The sequence below is a fragment of the Papio anubis genome, chromosome 12 (genome assembly GCF_008728515.1).
Source record: "Papio anubis isolate 15944 chromosome 12, Panubis1.0, whole genome shotgun sequence".
NCBI lineage: Eukaryota > Metazoa > Chordata > Mammalia > Primates > Cercopithecidae > Papio > Papio anubis.
In genome coordinates, this window is record NC_044987.1 from 59,107,928 (window position 1) to 59,126,856 (window position 18,929).

The window sequence follows — 18,929 nt, forward strand, 5'->3', positions numbered from 1 at the left end:
GGCAGGTTGGTTCACAGAAATGTCACATCTGCCTGTGGAGATGCCCCATCTGCCTGGACAATGTCAACAGTCAGAAAACACACCCCCTTGCACGGAGCTGAGGTGTGTTGGGGGAAATCTAGGGAACCCCTGACTCCCAGGACTTTTCTTTCAGGGGAGGGAGAGGTTGCAGCCAGAGCCCACACTCTGGACCCAGCCTTCCAGAAGGAAAGCGGGCGGGGCAGGGCTGTCCCTAGTGGCTGCTGTTCAGAGCTGTGCAGACCTGTCCTGGCTGCAGGCACTTGTGGGCAAAAGCTGGGGAACAAGAAGCAGCGTCTGCATGTTCATTCACACACACACACATTACCTGAGGCTCCCAGGACCTGGCAGAAAGTCTGCAGGTGAGAATGGCAGGAGGCAGGAGGCACCTCTGGAGCTGCTTGGTTTGATGAGTTAGGAGCTGGGATGCCACAGTGACACGCTCTAACAGGAGTACCCTACTGCTCTCCAAGGACTCCAGAGCCCCGGAACCCCCAACACCCCTCCCTCCTGGCCAGCTTCTGACCAAGCGTCAGTCCCACTCCTTGGCCCACTCTGACCACTGCCTGAACCAGAGACTACTGTTTCCCAAATGGTGCCCCTGGCAGTTTCCTAGGCTCTGAGCTGGTCAGAACTAGAAGGATTCTTAGAGGTCATAGTAAATGCCCCATCTGAGAGAGGCCCAGGGTAATACTTTGAGTCACCAAGTTCTGCTCCAAAAGTTCTCTCCAGTGTGCACTGTCCTTTCTGTTTAACTCAAGTCTTGTTTCCCCCTAAAGACGGAGGCTCCCTACAGGTCAAAAGAGTGCGCTCTTTCACCTGCCCCACAGCATGTGTGAGCAGGGGGCTGAGGGCCTGGGGAAGGTGGGGTATGGAACAAGGCGAAGACTCCTAGTAATAGTAGTGACAGCAACCACGGTTCCTCATCTGATGGCACTTTACAGTTTACCTCCACCATCTCACTGGACTCCAATTGCAGCTTTAGGAGACAGACAGGACAGAGATTTTCTCACAGATGAGAAAGCTGAGGTTCGAGAGGCTAAGAGGCTTGCCCAAGGTCAGTGGTGCTGTTAGGATTTGAACCGAGGTTCCCTGGCTCAGTGTCTCCTATGAGAGTGGCAGTCAGTTAGCTAGGGTCTAGCAAACGTGTGCTCCTGAGGCTCACCTTCTGGCATCTGGTTAATGTCCACATAAAGGCGCAGCATGAGGCTGCCCAGCCCAAAGGCCAGGCCTGGCCCCATCATGGTCACTGCAAACAGGATCCCTACAACACAAAGCCTGGGTTAGGATCCTCTGGTCCTGGCTTCCCTCCGCAGACCAGTGCCTGCCCAGTCTGTGATGGGCAAGAACACTCTGTCTCCCCTGGTCAGGGATGGGGAAGTCTCCAGGGCTTCCCTGGACCTTTCCTGGCCAGATGGGGCAGGGGGCAGGGACTCCATCTCCAGCCCCAACCCTGGGTCTCTCTTCCTCCTAGCTGAGCCTGGCCTGACCATCAGAGGCCAAGGGATGAGACGGGTCCTCACCGAGGTAGAGGGGTGAGTTGCTGTTGTGGGCAAAGTCATCGATGTAGGAGATGCCAAAGGGCTGAATGGGCACCCCACCCACGCCCAGCAGGGTCTGCGCCACGAACATGATCCCCACCACACTCAGATGCCGGGTTTCTGTGTAGCTCGAGCAGTTTCCGTTGGAGTGGGTCCGGGCTGGGGCTGAGGTTGTGGGCAGGCACAGGGAAGCCTTGAAGTCCTGTGGCATATCCTCTGAGAGACGACAATGAAAAAATGTTACAACAATAGCTAAGACTTAAATAGCACTTCCCCGGGGGGAGGTACTCTTCTAAGTGCTGTGTGTAAAAATAATTCGAGCCCCACAGCAAACCTCGACGGGGAGTGCCCTCATTATGCCTGTTTCACAGGTGAGGAAACTGATGCTTAGACAGCAACTAGTAAGGGGACAGGGCCAGGATTGGAACCCAGGGAGTCTGGCTTTAGGGTCCATGCTCTTAAACTGCCCTACACCACCTTTCTGACCAGAGGCATTTGCAAGTGCCACAGCAACGGCGGCCCCTGCGTGGGGCGGGGCGGTCAAAGGGGGTGCAGTTTGAACTGGGTCCAGAAGAATAAACACAATTTACCAGAAAAAGAGGGAGGGGAGGGGTGTTCTAGGGAGAGGTCACAGTACAGGTAAAACCCAGGGACTTGAAAGGGCACCGTGCCAGGAGAATGAGAAGTTCAGAATGGCTAGATCACAAAGTGTGAGGGCAAGGCCAGGGTTGAAGTCACGGTGAAGCAGGGTGGGGCAGCTGGGGCTGGATTGTGGAGGGCCCTGGGGCCCTTGGTGTTCACTTTGGGGGAGGGTTCAGTGTCAGCTTGGGACACAGATGCAGTGTACAGAAAAGAATTTCTTAATTTAGTTACCTGACATTTGTTCCCTGGAGCTCACCAATATTTGGTGAGCAAACTTGAGGAGACCCTCACACTATTATTATCCCAAATGTGGCTGTAGAAGCAGCCTTCTCTCTGCGGCCCTCCATTTATGGAGCTGAGACTCTGAGCTGTGTCAGTCCAGCCAGAAGAGCCACTTCCTTGGGCTGCAAACAGCCATGTGAAACAAGGTCAAGAACCTGAAAGAAGCCTTCCATGGAGGCTGCCTGGGACTTGCTGTGTGACTTCACAGAGGCCCTTACCCACTCTGGGCCTTGGTTTCTTCATCTTTCACACGAAAGAAAGAACAAAGTTTACCCAGGTGCTGTGGCTCACGCCTGTAATCCCAGCAATTTGGGAGGCCGAGCGGGGTGGATCACTTGAGGTCAGGAGTTTGAGACCAGCCTGGCCAACATGGAGAAACCCCGTCACTACTAAAATACAAAAATTAGCCAGGTGTGGTGCTACATGCCTGTAATCCCAGCTACTCAGGAGGCTGAGGCAGGAGAATTGTTTGAACCTGGGAGGTGGAGGTTGCAGTGAGCCAAGTTTGCACCACTGCACTCCATCCTGGGCGACAGAGTGAGATTCCATCTCAAAAAAAAAAAAAAAAAAAAAAAAAAAAAAGAACAAAGTTCTCCAGATAAGGAATTCAGAAGTGGAAGAATTCAGCAGTTCAGAGCAGCAGCTAAGGTAGCGCTACCTGGGTGTGTCCTTGGGGCAGTTCCTCCCCTCTCTGAGCCTTGGTTTCCTCACTTGTGAGGAAGTAGTGATAATCCCTGCCTTCTGGGGTCATGAACGTTAAGAGTGGTGGGTGGTGAGCGTGCCCAGGCATGGGGCCTACTAGACGTTAGATGCGACAATTATTAGAGAGGTTATGTCTGCCTTCCCCATCCCTGTGTCCCCAGTGCCCCGCAGAGGGCCTGGCACAGAACACAACTTCATCAGTATTGGATGAAGAATGAGTGAATGGAATAACCTGGACTGTCAGGACAGGAGGGGAGTTTAGAGATCCCCGAGTCTCTCCCATTCTTTGGGCTGTTGTAAAGACGGAGGCTCAGACAGGAGAAGGGATTTGCTTAAGGATTCAGGGGCACCTATTGCAGAGGGAGGTTGTATGGTAGTGAGGATGAAGAACATGTGTGTCCTTGCACAGAAAAACCTCTGTAAAGTGAAAATTCTGTACAAAGAAATGTGAGGAAGTATTGTTTTTTGGTATTCCAAGCAGTTCTCTTGACAAGTTTCCATGCAGGCCTAGAGAACCACTCCGCATTCTTCACGCACGTGCTGGGCTTTCCCATTTCCCTGCCTCTGCACCCATGCCCTCCCCTCCACCTGCAACTGCCACCTTCTCTCTAAGCTGCAGCTCAAGTGCCACCTCCTCTAACCCCTCCAGCTCCCTCCAGTTGCCAGGGTCCTTCCCTTACTCAGGACTCTAATGGCCTCCTCTGGTCACCTCCCAAGGTGCTCGGCTCTATACCTTGTGGCAGAGTTGCCCGTGCTCATGCCAACCCTGCACCCCACTGGGTCATGTCTGCTTCATCTTGTCTCCCCTATCCCTGTCTTCTGGTCTGGTACAGAGTGGGACTTCAGAGGTGTGAGCTGGTGGGAGGGTGAGGGAGGAAGGCTGTTCTCTGACAGTCTTCCTCCCCTAGGAAGGCTTCCTCCATGCCAGGCTGGAGTGTGGGCTCGCCCCTGCCCTGTGCTTCCCTCATCACACAACTGTTTTTTGTTTTGTCTGTCTCCTCTCCCAGGCTGGGAGCTCCCTAGAGTAAAAAGAACTGATTCCTCTGAGAGGCTCAGGCACGAAGTAGGCAGCATTAAGAGTTTGTTGGGTGTTCCACTGGATGGATGAATAGATAAATAGATGGATGAGTAGGTGGATGCATTGATGGGTGGATAGATATGGATGAATGGATAGATGGACAGATGGGTGAGTGGGTAGGAGAGGGAAGGAATAAAGTGAGGGCTCAGGTTGTTAGGGTCATTCTCTAAGAGACAGGCATCCCTTTGTCAAGTAGGGCCTCAACAAAATCCCACTGGGCTGAACATGGCTTCACCATTCCTGTCATTTTTAAAAATTTGTTCATTCACTCATTCATTCTTTCTTTTCCCAATGTCTTTTATGAGGATTAAATGCATGACTACACATTAAGTGCTTAGAGCAGTGTCTGGTGCATAGTGAGTAGTGTATGACGCTATTATTACCACACAGGCAATTCCTGAGGGTCTACTGCATGCCAGGCCCTCAAAGTAGGCTGCACTGTAAATTCACCCCCACTGAAAAAAACCCACAGTGACATACAAGCAGGCCCTCACCCCTCTGCGCAGGGCCTACTTCCTGCCCCACTCCCCAGGTCTGCCAGAGACCCACCGGGGCTGGGGCCTGAGGAGCCGGGTGGGGTGGGGGACTAGCAGCTATCCTGGGGTGCTGGGGCATATCCTGCCCGATGAAGGCCTGTGGGTGGGCCCTAGTGCAAAGCAATGCAGAGGCTCACGTCCCATTCCTGCCCAGCCCTGCTGCTCTTACCGGGGCTGGTGTTGTCGTAACGGTATGGCTCTGAGATGAAGTGCGGGAGAGTCATGAGCAGGCCCGCCAGGGCCACAAGGATAGCCCCATAGCCAATCATTCGCGGTCGGTGCACCCGGCTGCCAAAATAGCTCACAAACACAATCAAGGCTGTGTTCCCCACCTGCAAAGGGACCAGGCGACCCATTAAGGTGGAACAGTGCCCAGGGCTGGGGGCCTGCACCATCCTTGTCTCTATCTCCAACTTCGGTATGCCCATCTGAATAACGGACTGAATAAAAATCATCTGGGTCCCTCTCCTGGGTCCCCCTCAGAAGGGCCGCACTGCCCCCTTAGAGGAGAAAAATGAGGGCAGAGCGGAGAAATCTAGGAGTTCAATTCCATTTTTGAACACAGATTGGACTCCATGTTAGAACATGAGGAGGATGGGCCATCAAATGAAGGGATTTTGAGTTTCAGGAATGTCATAAACAAAGTCTAAAGCCAGGTCAAGGCTTGGATTGGTACAATCTCGGCTCACTGCAACCTCCTCCTCCCGGGTTTGAGCAATTATCCTGCCTCAGCCTCCCAAATAGCTGAGACTACAGGCATGTGCCACCATGCTTGGCTAATGTTTGCATTTTTAGTAGGGATGGGGTTTCACAATGTTGGCCAGGCAGATCTCGAACTCCTGACCTCAAGTGATTCACCCATCTCGGCCTCCCAAAGTGCTGGGATTACTGGTGTGAGCCACCGTGCCTGGCCTAAGGCTTGACATTTTGAGCCTTAGGATCACGATCCTAGGATGTGAGTTCAGGAGGGGACTTCAGAGCTTGCAGGGCAGGGACAGTCTCTGCACCATGAGCAGGGAGCGCATTGGCTCTGCTGCTTATTGGTTGGTAACGGTGGGTGAGTCCCAGACCCTCCTCGCTGGGGGAGTGGGGCGGTGTCGGCAGGGGAGCCAGGGAATGGCTGACCCTGGAAAGGACAGCCACACTCCACAGTGGCCGGACCCTGGAAAGGACAGCCACACTCCACAGTGGCCGTATCCATAGATAGGGCCCTGAGGCCCAGAGACAGGGGAGTGACTTGCCCAAGCTCCCAGAGCAGGGTAAGGACTTTCCCCTCCCACCTCTGATGCAGGTGCTGAAGAGGATCCGGGGACACTGCAGCTGGACGGCCTTGAGTTGTGAGGAATATGACACAGTGAGGAATATGACACATTACCCAGGGGGAGAATTTCATGGGAATCTGCACGGGGGACGGGGAGAAAGACAACTTTCTTCAGGGTAAAAACATCTGGCAGGGGAAGGACTGAAGGACTGGGACACAGCTGGACTCTGATCTCCAAATCCACCCAAAGCAGATCATCTGCTCCTCCCTGGTGGCTGTGGGCCCCACAGGCCTGTGAATCCCCGGGCAGTTCTAAGGACAGACACCCTGCACCATGGTATCCCTCCCCCAACCACCCTAAGGCCCAGAGGTTCTGCTCTTGATGCAGTTTAAGCCTCTCTCACTACCGTTGAAGTGCTTTCTTTGATTCCTTCCTGGGACAGGCAATAACTGGGTGCCTGAAAAGGTAAAGGATGCAAAAGGGGACTGGGTGGATATGGGGACCCTGGCTAGCTCTGAAATATCCCTGGACCTGACACAGTAGAGGTTCCCAAGGGGAGACAACCAAGTCCAGGTCCTAGAAGACAGCTGCAAACGCTCTGAGGTTTCAGGCAGGCGCTGAGACAGGGGTTGCCTGAGGGCACTGGGAGGGGAAGGCCTTAAGATGGGGTAGTGAGAGGGAAGGTTGGTGGAAGGTGCGGTGCAAGTCTCCCTCAGTGTCCACCCCTGTGGCTGGGCGGGGCCTGTACCTCGTTGAAGGAGACCAGCAGCCCTGATGTCTGGCTGGAGAGGCCGAAGCGCTTTTCCACTGTGGAGATGGAGCTCTTAAGGTAGCCGGAGATCATGAGCTGCGCCAGCTGCAGCAGACTGTGGCACAGGACGAACAGCTGTAGGGGGACCGGGTGGCAGGCAGAGGTGGGCAGTGCAGGGGGAGACAAAGAGAGGGAAGGAGGCAGAGAGAGCACCAAGGAACAGAGATGGGGGAACAGAGTCACAGAAAGAGATAGAGAGCGGGAGAGTGACCAACAGAAGAGAGACAGAGAGAGACCAAAGGACACAGGCAGAGGAGGAGGGAGGGGAGAGAAAGACAGACAGGGAAGAAAGGCCAGAGGAGGTGGGGGGCAGAGAGAGATAGTGATTGGTGTAGCTCACAGCTTCTCACACAGGACTAAAAACTAGAAAAGCCATCCTGAGTACACTCCAGGGACCTGGGGGTTGTTGAAGAGCCACAAGACCAAGAGCAGGGTCTTCCCGTGGCCAGGAACGGTGGGAGCCCCTTTGGCTCTCAGAGCCCCCCTTGGCTGGGCTGGGCTTTCCTCCCAGTTCCACCATCCTGCCCCTTTCTCAGGGAAGCTATCCCAGATTCACCCAGATCCTTCTCCATCCCACCCGCACTAGTCCTCTCCCAGAGGGACACTGTAAGGCCACCTGCACACATTGAACGCTACCCCAAACATCCCAGCCTGCCTGGAGTCTCCTCCTGAAAAACTCTAAGAGAATTCCTAAGAGAAGAAAAACTTCAAATGATTAAAAAATAGAGTATTTATGACAGAGCTTAATATATTCACTCTGTTCTGAGTCTCAGTTTCCTCATCTGTACAATGAGGACAACAGCCTGAGTTCCCAGGAATATTGTGAGAACTAAATAAGATCACGTGTGAGGGCACCCGGCACAGGGCCTGGCACCCAGTGGGCTCCAGTGGACGTTGGATGTTCACAGCTGCCTTTGGTGGAGCCAGGACTCCCAGTATCCACATAGGTTCGGGATCCCCAGGGTACTTCTCTATTTCTCTGGGAAAGTGGGAAACAAGGGGTGCCTCATCCTGTACTCCTCCAAGAGCACCCCTTTCCTCCCTGGGAGGAGCGAACACATACTGGCCACCTTCCATGTGCCCGAAACCCAGCTGAGTGCTTTTGTAGATCATCCCTTTGATCCTCACAGCCACCCATTGTATAGATGAGGAAACTGAGGTTCAGAGAAAGTCTTCCTTGGCATTACACAGCCAGTACGTGGCAGAGCCTGCTCTTTTAGACTCAGGGTCCCCTGCCAGGCCCTGAGAGGTACCTTGATGTTATGGAACACACTTGGCCGCACGTCCTGAGGGTCTGGGCTGGCTTTGCCTCCAGGTGTGTTTTCTGTGCCCATCGTGGCCTTGGTTTCCTTGTCTGGTACCTGGGGTCCCTCACCCGCTGGCCCTGAGGGACAGAAAACCAGGGAAGGAGAATAGATAGAATCCCAGAGAATGGCCCTGGCCTGATCAGGTAGCCCTAGACCTCAGAACCAAGGTCTTTCAGGAGGAAGGGTTCTTAGTGGTTGATGAGAATCTGAGAATCAAATCACCTTCAGCCTTCCTCATTCTTAGGTCACAGTTCTGGAAGGGACTTTCCTAAAAGGATGTGTGTCCTTGTGCCCCTACTGACCCAATGCCTACTGGGTACCTATTTCACACTTCACTCTGGTCCCAGCAAAACTTCCCCTCTGGGGAGAAGTTGCTGACCTCCCCACACAGCAAACCTGCAAGTAGTGGCCCCGCGGGAGGGTGAGCCGTGCACATTCTCAGCCTGTCTTGGGTTGTGAGACAGCCTGTGCTCTTGGAGACTGAGTCTGGGCCTGGGACTGTCTGGTTCAGTCTAGGATCAGAGGTCTGGAGCCAGGGGCAGGGTCAAGGCTAGGTCCATAGTCAGGGAATAAAGGCTTTTCTGCAGTGTATTGGAGTAGATTCCAACCCCTGCACAGGGAACCCCTGTGCACGTCATCACAGAGCTAACCAGCCTATCCCCACATCACACCATCAGACCATGTTGCTGGTCAGGGCAGAAAGGGCCCTCCGAGCTCGTCTCATTTAACACCTTTGTGGACAGAGGCCCGAGGGGTGATAACTGAGGACACAGAGCTGTCTTGGACCCTCGACCTCCTTTACGCATGTTGGTTTTCCTCACATGGTAACTACGGTAACCCTCAGTATCTCACTCACTGCAATGAGAGGAAAGTTCAGCCCCTTCAGAGGCATCTCCCAGGGTCTCCTGAGCTCACTCTCAGTGGGGAGCCTGGAAGTCCAAACTTCAGACTCCACCCCTCCATTTAGACTGAAACCACCTGCTCTTCCTGGCAGCCCTGGCCTCCCTGGCTTTCCTCCCCTCCTGCGGCTTCACTTCCTGCCGGAAGCCTCCATTGTTTTACGTCCCTCTCACCACCGGCAGGAGTTTCCTCTCACTCAGCATGCTCTTTCTGGAGCCTGAAAATTGACCTCAGGATTCCTCCTGACCTGGGGGACTCTCACTGTATCTCTAGGGCTGAAAGACAAACTCAGGGAGGGGGCTACAGAGGCCCTGAACCACCACAGGTGAAGTTTTTGTGCTCCTCTTACAGGGTACCTGGGAACCTGAGGATTTTTAAAATTGAGATGTAATTTATAGTCATAAAATCCACTCTTTTAAAAGTGCACAATCCAGTGGGTTTTAGTATATTTACAAAGCTGTACAACTATCTCCACTATCTAATTCCAGAATATTTTCATTCCCTCATAAGAAGTCCCGTACTCATCTGTAGTCACCCTCCATTCCTCCCTCTTCCCTGGCACTCATCTACTTTTTGTCTCTATGAATTTGCCTATATTCTGAACATTTCATATAAATAAAATCACACAATATGTGGCCTTTTGTGACTGGCTTCTTTCACTTAGCATAATGTTTTCAAGTTTCAGGTATTACAAACATTCATGTACAAATTTTTATGTAGATATACATTTTCAATTCTCTTGGGTGTATACCTAGGAGCAGAATTGCTGGGTCATACGTTCATATAAAATAATTCTGTGTTTAACTATGTGAGGAACTGCCAAACCATTTTCCACAGTGGCAACACCACTTCACACTCCCTCCAGCAATGTTCCAATTTCTCTACATCTTTGCTAGTACTTTTATTGTCTGTCTTTTCAATTATAGCCATCTTCATAGAGTACAGGTGGTATCTCAGTGTGGTTTTGGTTTGCATTTCCCTAATGACTAATGATGTTGAGAATCTTTTCATGTGCCTACTGCCACTTGTATATCTTGCTTTGGAGAAACGTCCATACACACAGGTTGAGGAATTTGGCTGAGGAAATGGAAGTGCGTGTGGCTAGGGAGGAGTCCCTCTTGGGGGCATAAACACTCAGAGGAAGCAAAGAACTGTTGAAACAAAACTGACACCTGACAGGAGTAGATGGGAAATTGGCCTAGGGAAGAGGAATGTCATGGGACATTCAGTGGGAGTCACTTTAAAGGCAAGGAGGAAGTAAGGCAGTTCAAAGCAAAGGCGCCCAGAGGAGGTGGAGGGGACCATTTCTAAGCCTCAGCTCCTCTCACTAGCAGCAGTGGGTTACCTGCTGTAGTCTGGGCTCTGTGCCACAGGCTTTCTGTGCACTGGCCCATGAACCCTCTCCACAGCTCTGTCCCTTTGGTGTCTTATTATCTCTATGCTTCCGATAAGGACACCCAGGCTCAGAGGAACTAGCTTTGCTGGTTAGTATTGATCCCAGGACTCAAGTCCAGGTAGGTGTTAAACTCAACGTCACTCAATGCTCCTTGTACAAGTTTGACAAGGGGAAGAAGCACAGTGCTTTTCTCTGTCTTGGCCCAGCCAAACCTAGCAGGTCACTTCATAGGTAGCAGTGCCAGTCCACCAAGGGGCCAAGCCAACCAGATGAGAGAGCGGGAGCTGAGGTTGGGAGCAGAAGTCCCTGACCTGGAGCCTCAGCTCTGAAGGAAACCCAAGGAATGGATGGGGGAGAGGGGTGGAAGGCCTGTGGGCTGGCTCAGAACATGAGGCCCCCAGCTCCAGGCCAGACCCTGGATCCTCCATTTAGCTTCCTGGGTATACTGGAGACATTCTTGCTGTGCCCCAGCCTGTCTAGCCCCAGTTCCAGCCCCACAGCCTCTCACCTGCCCACTCATGGAACATGCTCACCTGCCTCAGGTGAGCTCCCACTCCAGCCTCACTTCTGGCTCTCCCTGAAGCTTCAATCCCGGCCTCTTCTGTCAAGACTCAGAGCCTTCCTGGGATTACTTTATCCTTTAGAGATATGGCTGTTTGTGGAGGGCAAAGTCCACAGCCTGTGCCTCTGGGCAGGGGAGGGAAGCACTGGCTACATTCCTCCTGGCTCTGAGAGGTGCACGAGTCATGTATTTGCGGGGGTCAGTCGGTCACTGAATGGGGCTTGTCAGGCAGGCCGTCCACCCCCTCCAAGACTTTCCTGTGGGCTGGGGTCTCTACTGATGCCCTGACAGCAAACCTTTGCCTCCCTGACTCAGGGCGGAACTCCCCTTGGAAGGATGGTCAAGTCCAGGGCTGCATGTCCTCCTGTGGAAGGGCACTGAGGCCCTGCCCTGTTCTATGGGGACTTTGTCAGGGGCCACCCCTGACAGGAGAAGGGGATGGCCATGGGACTGAACCTGGGCTGGGCTGGCAGTTGCCTGTGGGAATGAGGGGACCTGGGGCAGAGAGCCAAGTCCTAGTTTAAAAAACCCAGTCTCTCTCTCTCCCAGGTGGGCAGCTAAGTTTTGGGATCCCAGGTAGGCCAGGTGGCTCCAGGGGCTAGGGACCCGCAGCAGGTCTGTGTGCCCGACTGTCAATCAGTCACTTGGCTGATCACTCGTGCAGGCACACTGTGTCCACCTGCTGGTAAGCCAGCCAGCCAGCGGGCCACTGTCTTTCAGGAGAGCTGTCCGTTCAGACCGTCAGTCAGCCACCTGCCTGCAGCTCCTCATAAGACAGTCAGACAGGTTCCTGAAAGTCTGTCAGCCACAAACTTCGTTTCCCATGTGTCTGGTCAGTTGGAGACTCCCCCTTCAAGGCTGCCCTTCATGGGTAGAGTCAGCATTCTCCACACCACCGGAGTCTGGGTAATGAGGAGCAGGGTTTCAGAGACCAGCCTGACTGCAAGGACCACCTTCCTTTACCTGTTCTCTGCGGGAAAGGCCCAGGATTCTGCTTCCTTTGGCTGCCTCCCAGCTACAAAGGGCAGATCTCAGGGAAATGTGAGGCTGAGAATAGGCTTTAAGGCCTCAGACCTGGGTTGGAATCCCAGCTGTGCTACAAGCCCATTGTGTGAGCCTGGGCACATCCCTTGAGCTTTCTGAGCCTCAGTTTCCCCATTTGTAAGGTGACGATAACAGTATTTACTGATGGAATTCAGGGCACACTACTCCCCAAATATGGCACCTTGGCCACATTTGAGAAAACAGTAGAAGCAGGCCATAAAACTTAGGATAGTCACACCGCTCTGACCTTCTCCCGCCTTTCACCCTGAAACAGGTCGTAAGATCCTCATTTGAGAGTTACTCTCTTTCTACCTGGAGAAAAGAAACAGCCTTAACTTTGAAGATGCAAGGACACAGAGAAGAATCTGAACAAACAGGCCTTGCTAGATTTCCCCAAGTTTATCACCATTAACACACACCCTCTTTGTGCAATACTTCTCCACAACTATATACTTCTTTTCAAACTTGGCATAAAAAGTCACAAGTTTTTGACATTTTAGGCTAGATGATTAAAAAATAATAAACCAGCCTGGACAACATGGTGAAGCCTCATCTCTACTACAAACGCAAAAGATTAGCCAGGTGTGGTGGTGCATGCCTGTAATCCCAGCTACTTGGGAGGCTGAGGCAAGAGGATCACTTGAGCCCAGGAGGCAGAGGTTGCAGTAAGCCGAGATCATGCCACTGCACTCCAGCCTGGGCAACAGGGTGAGACCCTGTCTCAAAAAATAAATAATTAAATTAAATTAAATTAAATTCAAAATAATAAAAACTAAAAAATTTAAGAATACATGGGTTTTCCCATTTCTTTGGGTCTTCATTTCTGAAGGCCCCCGTGTCATGGAAAACTTACATTAAATAAATTTGGGCCAGGTGCAGTGGCTCATGCCTGTAATTCCAACACTTTGGGAGGCCGAGGTGGGAGAATTACCAAGCCCAGTAGTTCCAGACTAGCCTGGGTGACATGGTGAGACCCCATCTCTATGTAAAAATAATAATAATTAAAGTAAATCAAATTTTTAAAAGCCAAATAAATTTGTATGCTTTTCTCCTGTTAAGTTGTCTTTTGTTATAGTGACTTCAGCCACCAGCCTAGCAAAGAGTGAGGACAAGAAATCTCTTCTCCTCTATACGACCTCAAAGAGGTAAGGCCTCTGCGGCAGCTGGCCTGACATATAGGTGGCCCTTGCTCTCCTTTTCTGGGGGCCATTGCTCTCTTTTCCTGATAAATATTCAAGCACATCTAGGCAATCGGCCCAGCTGGACCCATCCCCTTCCACACACACCTGGTCTTCCTCCAGGTAAACCCCTCCATCCTGACATCGCCATTCATCCGTCTCTGGATCATCTCTTTCCCTCTCTCATTCAAGCCGTAACCAACCACAGGACCCAAGGAACTGGACCCCTTCTCTCCAGGCACACTCACTGGCTAGGAGGCAGTGATACAGGCTTGAAGCCCCCAGCTACAATGCAGGGACTATAATCCCACCTTCCTGGTGCAGAAAGCATCTCCTGAGGACGAAAACCATCTATCCCCACATTCAGCCTGAGTGCTAAAAACCCCAAACTGTACCTTACACATCTACATACACATGATGCTATTTGCTATTTCACTGTCTTCATTAGCAATTTTTTTCCTCTTCCTAGACTGTCCGTCCAAAGCAAATGGTTTGATTGTTCTTTAGAGAAACTTCCTGAAAGATGGATCAGCCCTTCAAAGGAAGAGGCTGTGGCCCTCAGATTCTCAGACTCTCTCCCCACAAAATCCAAAACCATTGAATTGAGATTCTTACCCATCTCCATCTCCATCTTCATCTTGAATAGGGGTTGGGTAAAGTAAGGCTGAGACCTACTGGACTGCATTCCCAAACAGTTAGGCATTCCAGGTCACGGAATGAGATAGGAGGTCAGCACAAGGTACAGGTCCTAATGACCTTGCTGATAAAACAGCTTGCAGTAAGGAATCCAGCTAAATCTCACCAACACCAAGATGGCAATGAGAGTGGCTTCTGGTTGTCCTCACTGCTACACTCCCACCAGTGCCATGACAGTTTACAAATGCCATGGCAATGTCAGGAAGTTACCCTATATGGTCTAAAAAGAGGAGGCATGAATAATCCACCCCTTGTTTAGCATATCATCATGAAATAACCATAAAAATGGTCAACAAGCGGCCCTTGGGGCTGCTCTGTCTATGGAGTAGCCATTCTTTTATTCCTTTACTTTCCTAGTAAATTTGCTTTCACTTTACAGACTCACCCTGAATTCTTTCTTGCACGAGATCCAAGAGCCCTCTCTTGGGGTCTGGATCCAGACCCCTTTCCGGTAACACCAGCAGCAGATGCTGGGCAATCCATTCCTCACGATAACGGCAGACGTCCCCCTCCAGAAGTGTTGGGGTGGGAGGCAGCCAACTTCAAGGCTACAAAGCCCTGCCTTGGGCCCTTCCTACCTCCTAAGTTGCCTGAGATTCCCTGGGCCTGCAGATACCCCTGCCAAGCTCCTGCAGCCCAGCTCATCTCTCATCTCTCCCTCCATAAAACCCCCTCCCAGGCCAATTTCCGCTGGTCACTCTCTTGCATTACTTATGTTTCCCTCTTCTCTGCCTGACTAGGCAATAAATTCCCCCAGGGCAGACGTTGTCCTGTACTCCCCCAGTCCTGGTGGATCATGTTAGTTCCCTGCTGAAACCCTCTGGGTGAGAAGACTTTGGATTCAAATATTTGTTTTGTCATGTCGTAGCTGTGTGACCTAAGACAGCTTATTTAGCCTCTCTAAGCCTGTTTTCTTCTCTGTGAGTTAGTGAGCAGTGTCTATCTCCCAGTGTTTTTATTACGATTAGAGGAAAATGTCCTATGCCTGATATACTGTGGTCCTCAACAATGGTTAGCCCCTCCCCAACTCCCAGCTCCATCTGCAAACTGTGAGTATAGGCTCAGCCCCAAGGAGGTCAAGGTTAGTGGAAGCCAATCCCATCCCATGTACCCCCCACCCTAGTGAGCATGTGTCCCTCATCCCCAGCAAACCACTTATCTTTTGAGGCCTGGCTCACGCCTGGCCTTATGGTGGTTCATGCCTGTAATCTCAGCACTTTGAAAGGCTGAGGCAGGTGGATCACCTGAGGTCAGGAGCTGGAAACCAGCCTGGCCAACATGGTGAAACCCTGTCTCTACTAAAAATACCAAAACTAGCCGGGCGTGGTGGTGTGTACCTGTAATCTCAGCTACTTGGGAGGCTGATGTATGCGAATTGCTGGAACCTGGGAGGCCGAGAGTGCAGTGAGCCGAGATTGTGCCATTGCACTCCAGCCTAGGCAACAAGAGGGAAACTCTGTCTCAATAAAAGAACAAGATTGTTGAATTGAACTAAACTAAATGAAGGGGAAGAGAAGGCTGGAGCATGGGGTCTGTGGGTGGGGACTGCGGTGGTGCACATGAGTTGGGATGGGGGCAGCATGAGGGCCCTGAATGCTCCAGTTCCTTGTTTGGCCTGGCCCAGCACTCTGGAGGAGAGGGAGTCAAAGGCAGGAAGGGGAATGTCTCCAGGCATTGGGCTTGGCTGTCATATTTGGGAAATTCCTCCCAGCAAGACCTTGGGCGGTCTGCTGGGAGGACAATAGCATGCTTGAGGTCCAGCTTTGTGAGACTCCAGCTGTTGTTTCTTGAAGGAGATCTGGCAGGGTCGCAGAGGGGCCAGGCAAACTTTCTGGTGGTTTCCCAGCTCAGTCAGGGACCCTGAGTTGGGACTTTCTGTTCCCAGTTGTAACTCTGGCTACCCCATCTAGACCTAGGATGACCTAAAAAATGGCAACTACAGCCTGAAAGGAGGGTCTCCCTAGGCCTAAAACAAGGAGCCAGAGGCTCAGAGATATGCAGCTATGGCTCAAGGCCATGCTCCATCCGCTCCATGTGATCCCAGCTAATCTCTCTCTGTACTTAAATTGATCCTTTAAGGGGTCCATGTTATCCCATCTCACTCGGATCATGAATCTTTAGTCCTCCAAACACAAGGTGACCCTGGTGACCCTGGGGTCTAGAGAGGACCTCAGGGCAGGCTTCCTGCAGAGCCAGCTCCCTCAGGCCTATGTTCACCAGGCACAGGCTGGGAACATTGGAGCCTTCAGTACAGACTTGTCCAGAAAGAGGGGAAGAGAAGGCCTCTGTTACCAGTGGGGGGCTCGAGTTTGAGGCCCAGCTCTGTTGCCGAGTAACTGCATGGCCTTGGGCAGGTAACAGAGCTCCTCCTGGCTTTTGTTTCCTCATTTGGTTTTGATTTTTTGTTTTGTTTGTTTTTTTTTTTTGAGACGGAGTCCTGCTCTCGTTGCCCAGGCTGGAGTGCAATGGTGCGATCTCGGCTCACTGCAGCCTCCGCCTCCCAGGTTCAAGCAATTCTCCTGCCTCAGCCTCCAGAATAGCTGGGATTACAGGCGCCCACCACTACACCCAGCTAATTTTTTGTATATTTTTTTTTAGTAGAGATGCGGTTTCACCATGTTGGTCAGGCTGGTCTCGAACTCCTGTCCTCAGGTGATCCCACTGCCTCGGCCTCCCAAAGTGATGGGATTAGAGGTGTGAGCCACCATGCCCAGCCACCCTCATTTGTAAAATGGGCCCAGAGTGCTTTGTCATCATAAAAGTGCTGCACATGGCTGGGGGTGGTAGCTCATGCCTGTAATCCCAACACTTTGGGAGGCTGAGGCGGGTGGATCACGAGGTCAGGAGCTCGAGACCAGCGTGGCCAACATGGTGAAATCCTGTCTCTACCAAAAATACAAAAATTAGCTGGGCGTGGTGGCAAGTGCCTGTAATCCCAGCTACTCCGGAGGCTGAGGCAGGGGAATCGTTTGAACCCGGGAGGTAGAGGTTGCAGTGAGCTGAGATTACGCCATTGCACTCCAGCCTGGGTGACAGGGTGAGACTCCATCTCAAAAAAAAAAAAAGTACTGTACACATGAGTGGGGTTATTATGAAAGTTCCCAGGCCACAGATTCTCTGGGCCACTGAAGCAGGGCCACTTCCTCCTCAGATACTTTCTATAGCTCCCAACTGCCTTTAAGACAAAGTCCATGTGCCTAACCTGGCATACACGTTCCTTGTGACTGGGCCCCATCAGCTTCTTTGGCTTAACTTCCCACGGTGTTGCCAGTGGCCCCCGCTCCTCCAACGGTACTGGGCAGCTCACCAGCTCCACAGACATGCAGGTGTAGTCACTTTTCTAAGCATTTGCAGTGCTATCTCCTTCCCTGGCATGCTCACCCTGTATGGGATTGGTGGAAGGGAAGAGAAAGCCCCAGGGCAATGGCATGGAGAGGAAGAGCTCCGGTACCAGGCAGACCTGGGGGCTGGCCTCCACCCTGCTGTTTACTTTGGGGTGAGCTTGGACTTTGCTTGCCCCCTCCGAGCATCAGTTTCTCACCTATTAAAAAGGGGAGGACATTTCACTGGGTTCTCTTAAAGCCAGTGATGCAGTGCTGGAATTTGAACCTGGGACTGCTGGTTCTTTCCCTCGCCCCACCTGTCTGCCCTAGAATGGCTTACATTTGAACACAGATGGGCTGCAGAGAGGAACAGCAATACCGGAAACAAGGAGGGATGAACCTCTAAGAGAGGGTCAACAAACAGCATATGGGAGAGGTTACCCCCAGCTAGAAGAATCTGGAACAGCTTCCTGGAGGAGTTGGCATTTCGAAGAGTTGGAAAACAGGCAAATGTCACCAGGATGGGATGTGGGCAGGGGCTTCCTGAGCAAGGGTGAACAAGCGGGAAAATGAAATCTTTGCGTCACACCATGTGTGTGTCAATGGCTGTCCTGGCACTGGCAGGGAAACTGCTGCCTAAGAGGTATGTGGTGAGTTGGTGAAGGGGCTCTGCTGGAGCCAGATCTGACCTTCACTCCTCTCTGGTGTCTGCCCTGACTGGGACAGCTTCCCCCTCTCCCTTGGGGACTCTTCCCAGGCTGCAGGCTCGGTATCCTACCCCACCCGCATTCCTACACCCCTCAGAGTAGTGTGGTGAGCCTGGCCACAGCCCAGAATGGGTCTCGGGAAGCAAGGCTAGAGGTGGCACCTGATGGCCCACCAGGCAGATGCTGGGGTCAGCTTCCTGCTGTCTGTGTGGGAAGTCAGGGGGCACCTGGAGAATATTCCAGAACTGGGCCCTGCAGGGATCAGAAAAATAGTCCTGGGGGGACTTGTGGTGGGGGGTACAGTGCAGCCAAAGTCTCTAGTTAGTTCCCACACCCCCAGCTCTCCATCCCTCCCATCCACACTGAGCCAAAGCTGATGGGGAATTTGGTTTGTCAAAGGCCCATTCACATCGCCCCCCCACCAAACCATCCCACCCAAACTGACTTCATTCACATCTGTCCTGTGAGGTGCCCTGAGAGGAGGCATCTATCCCACCCTTCCTGCCATGCTACAGTCCCCAAGCCGTGGCTGCGTTCTCCTGGAGTCCCTGCAGCTGCGCCTCAGCTGGGCCTGTCTCCATGGCCTATAAAGCCCTCCCTGCTGGGCTTCTGGGAGCAAGTGGGGCCTTGTCCAAATGGCAGTGAGGCTCACACAGCCCAGGGGAGATTCAACAGCTGGGAAAGAGGCCAAAGGTGACCGCTATAGGGCGTCTAACCTGGAGTTCTCCCGATCCAAAGATCCTTTGTTTCTTCTACCCACACTGACTTCCCAGGAAATGCTGGGCCAGGTGCTCTGTTCCCAGAAACACTGCCCTCGCTTCAGGGGGTTTCCTTGTCACCCTGCAGGCAGAGCTTCAAGACCTTTTTCCTCCAGCCTCCTCCCCTCTCCACAGTAAGAGACCTCACTGTGCAGAGACCCATGCAGGTCTCTGCAGGTCACTCTC

The 18,929-nt window shown here is 52.3% G+C and overlaps 1 protein-coding gene across 4 annotated transcripts in view; it reads right to left on the reverse strand.

Annotated features, from left to right (window-relative positions):
- Positions 1-18,929, reverse strand: part of SLCO2B1 (solute carrier organic anion transporter family member 2B1) — a 165,272-nt gene that overhangs the window by 35,112 nt on the left and 111,231 nt on the right. For 2 of the 4 annotated variants that reach the window (XM_031653102.1, XM_021926322.2), the window contains exons 2-6: positions 8,126-8,256; positions 6,810-6,947; positions 4,969-5,131; positions 1,542-1,775; positions 1,184-1,282 (exon numbers count right to left, since the gene is read on the reverse strand). In XM_031653102.1, coding sequence (XP_031508962.1) covers positions 1,184-1,282; positions 1,542-1,775; positions 4,969-5,131; positions 6,810-6,947; positions 8,126-8,206 — 715 coding nt within the window. In that variant the 5' untranslated portion in view covers positions 8,207-8,256. Of the gene's footprint in view, positions 1-1,183; positions 1,283-1,541; positions 1,776-4,968; positions 5,132-6,809; positions 6,948-8,125; positions 8,257-10,983; positions 12,629-18,929 lie in introns of those variants that run through there. The other 2 variants (XM_021926321.2, XM_021926323.2) reach the window with 2 other exon arrangements.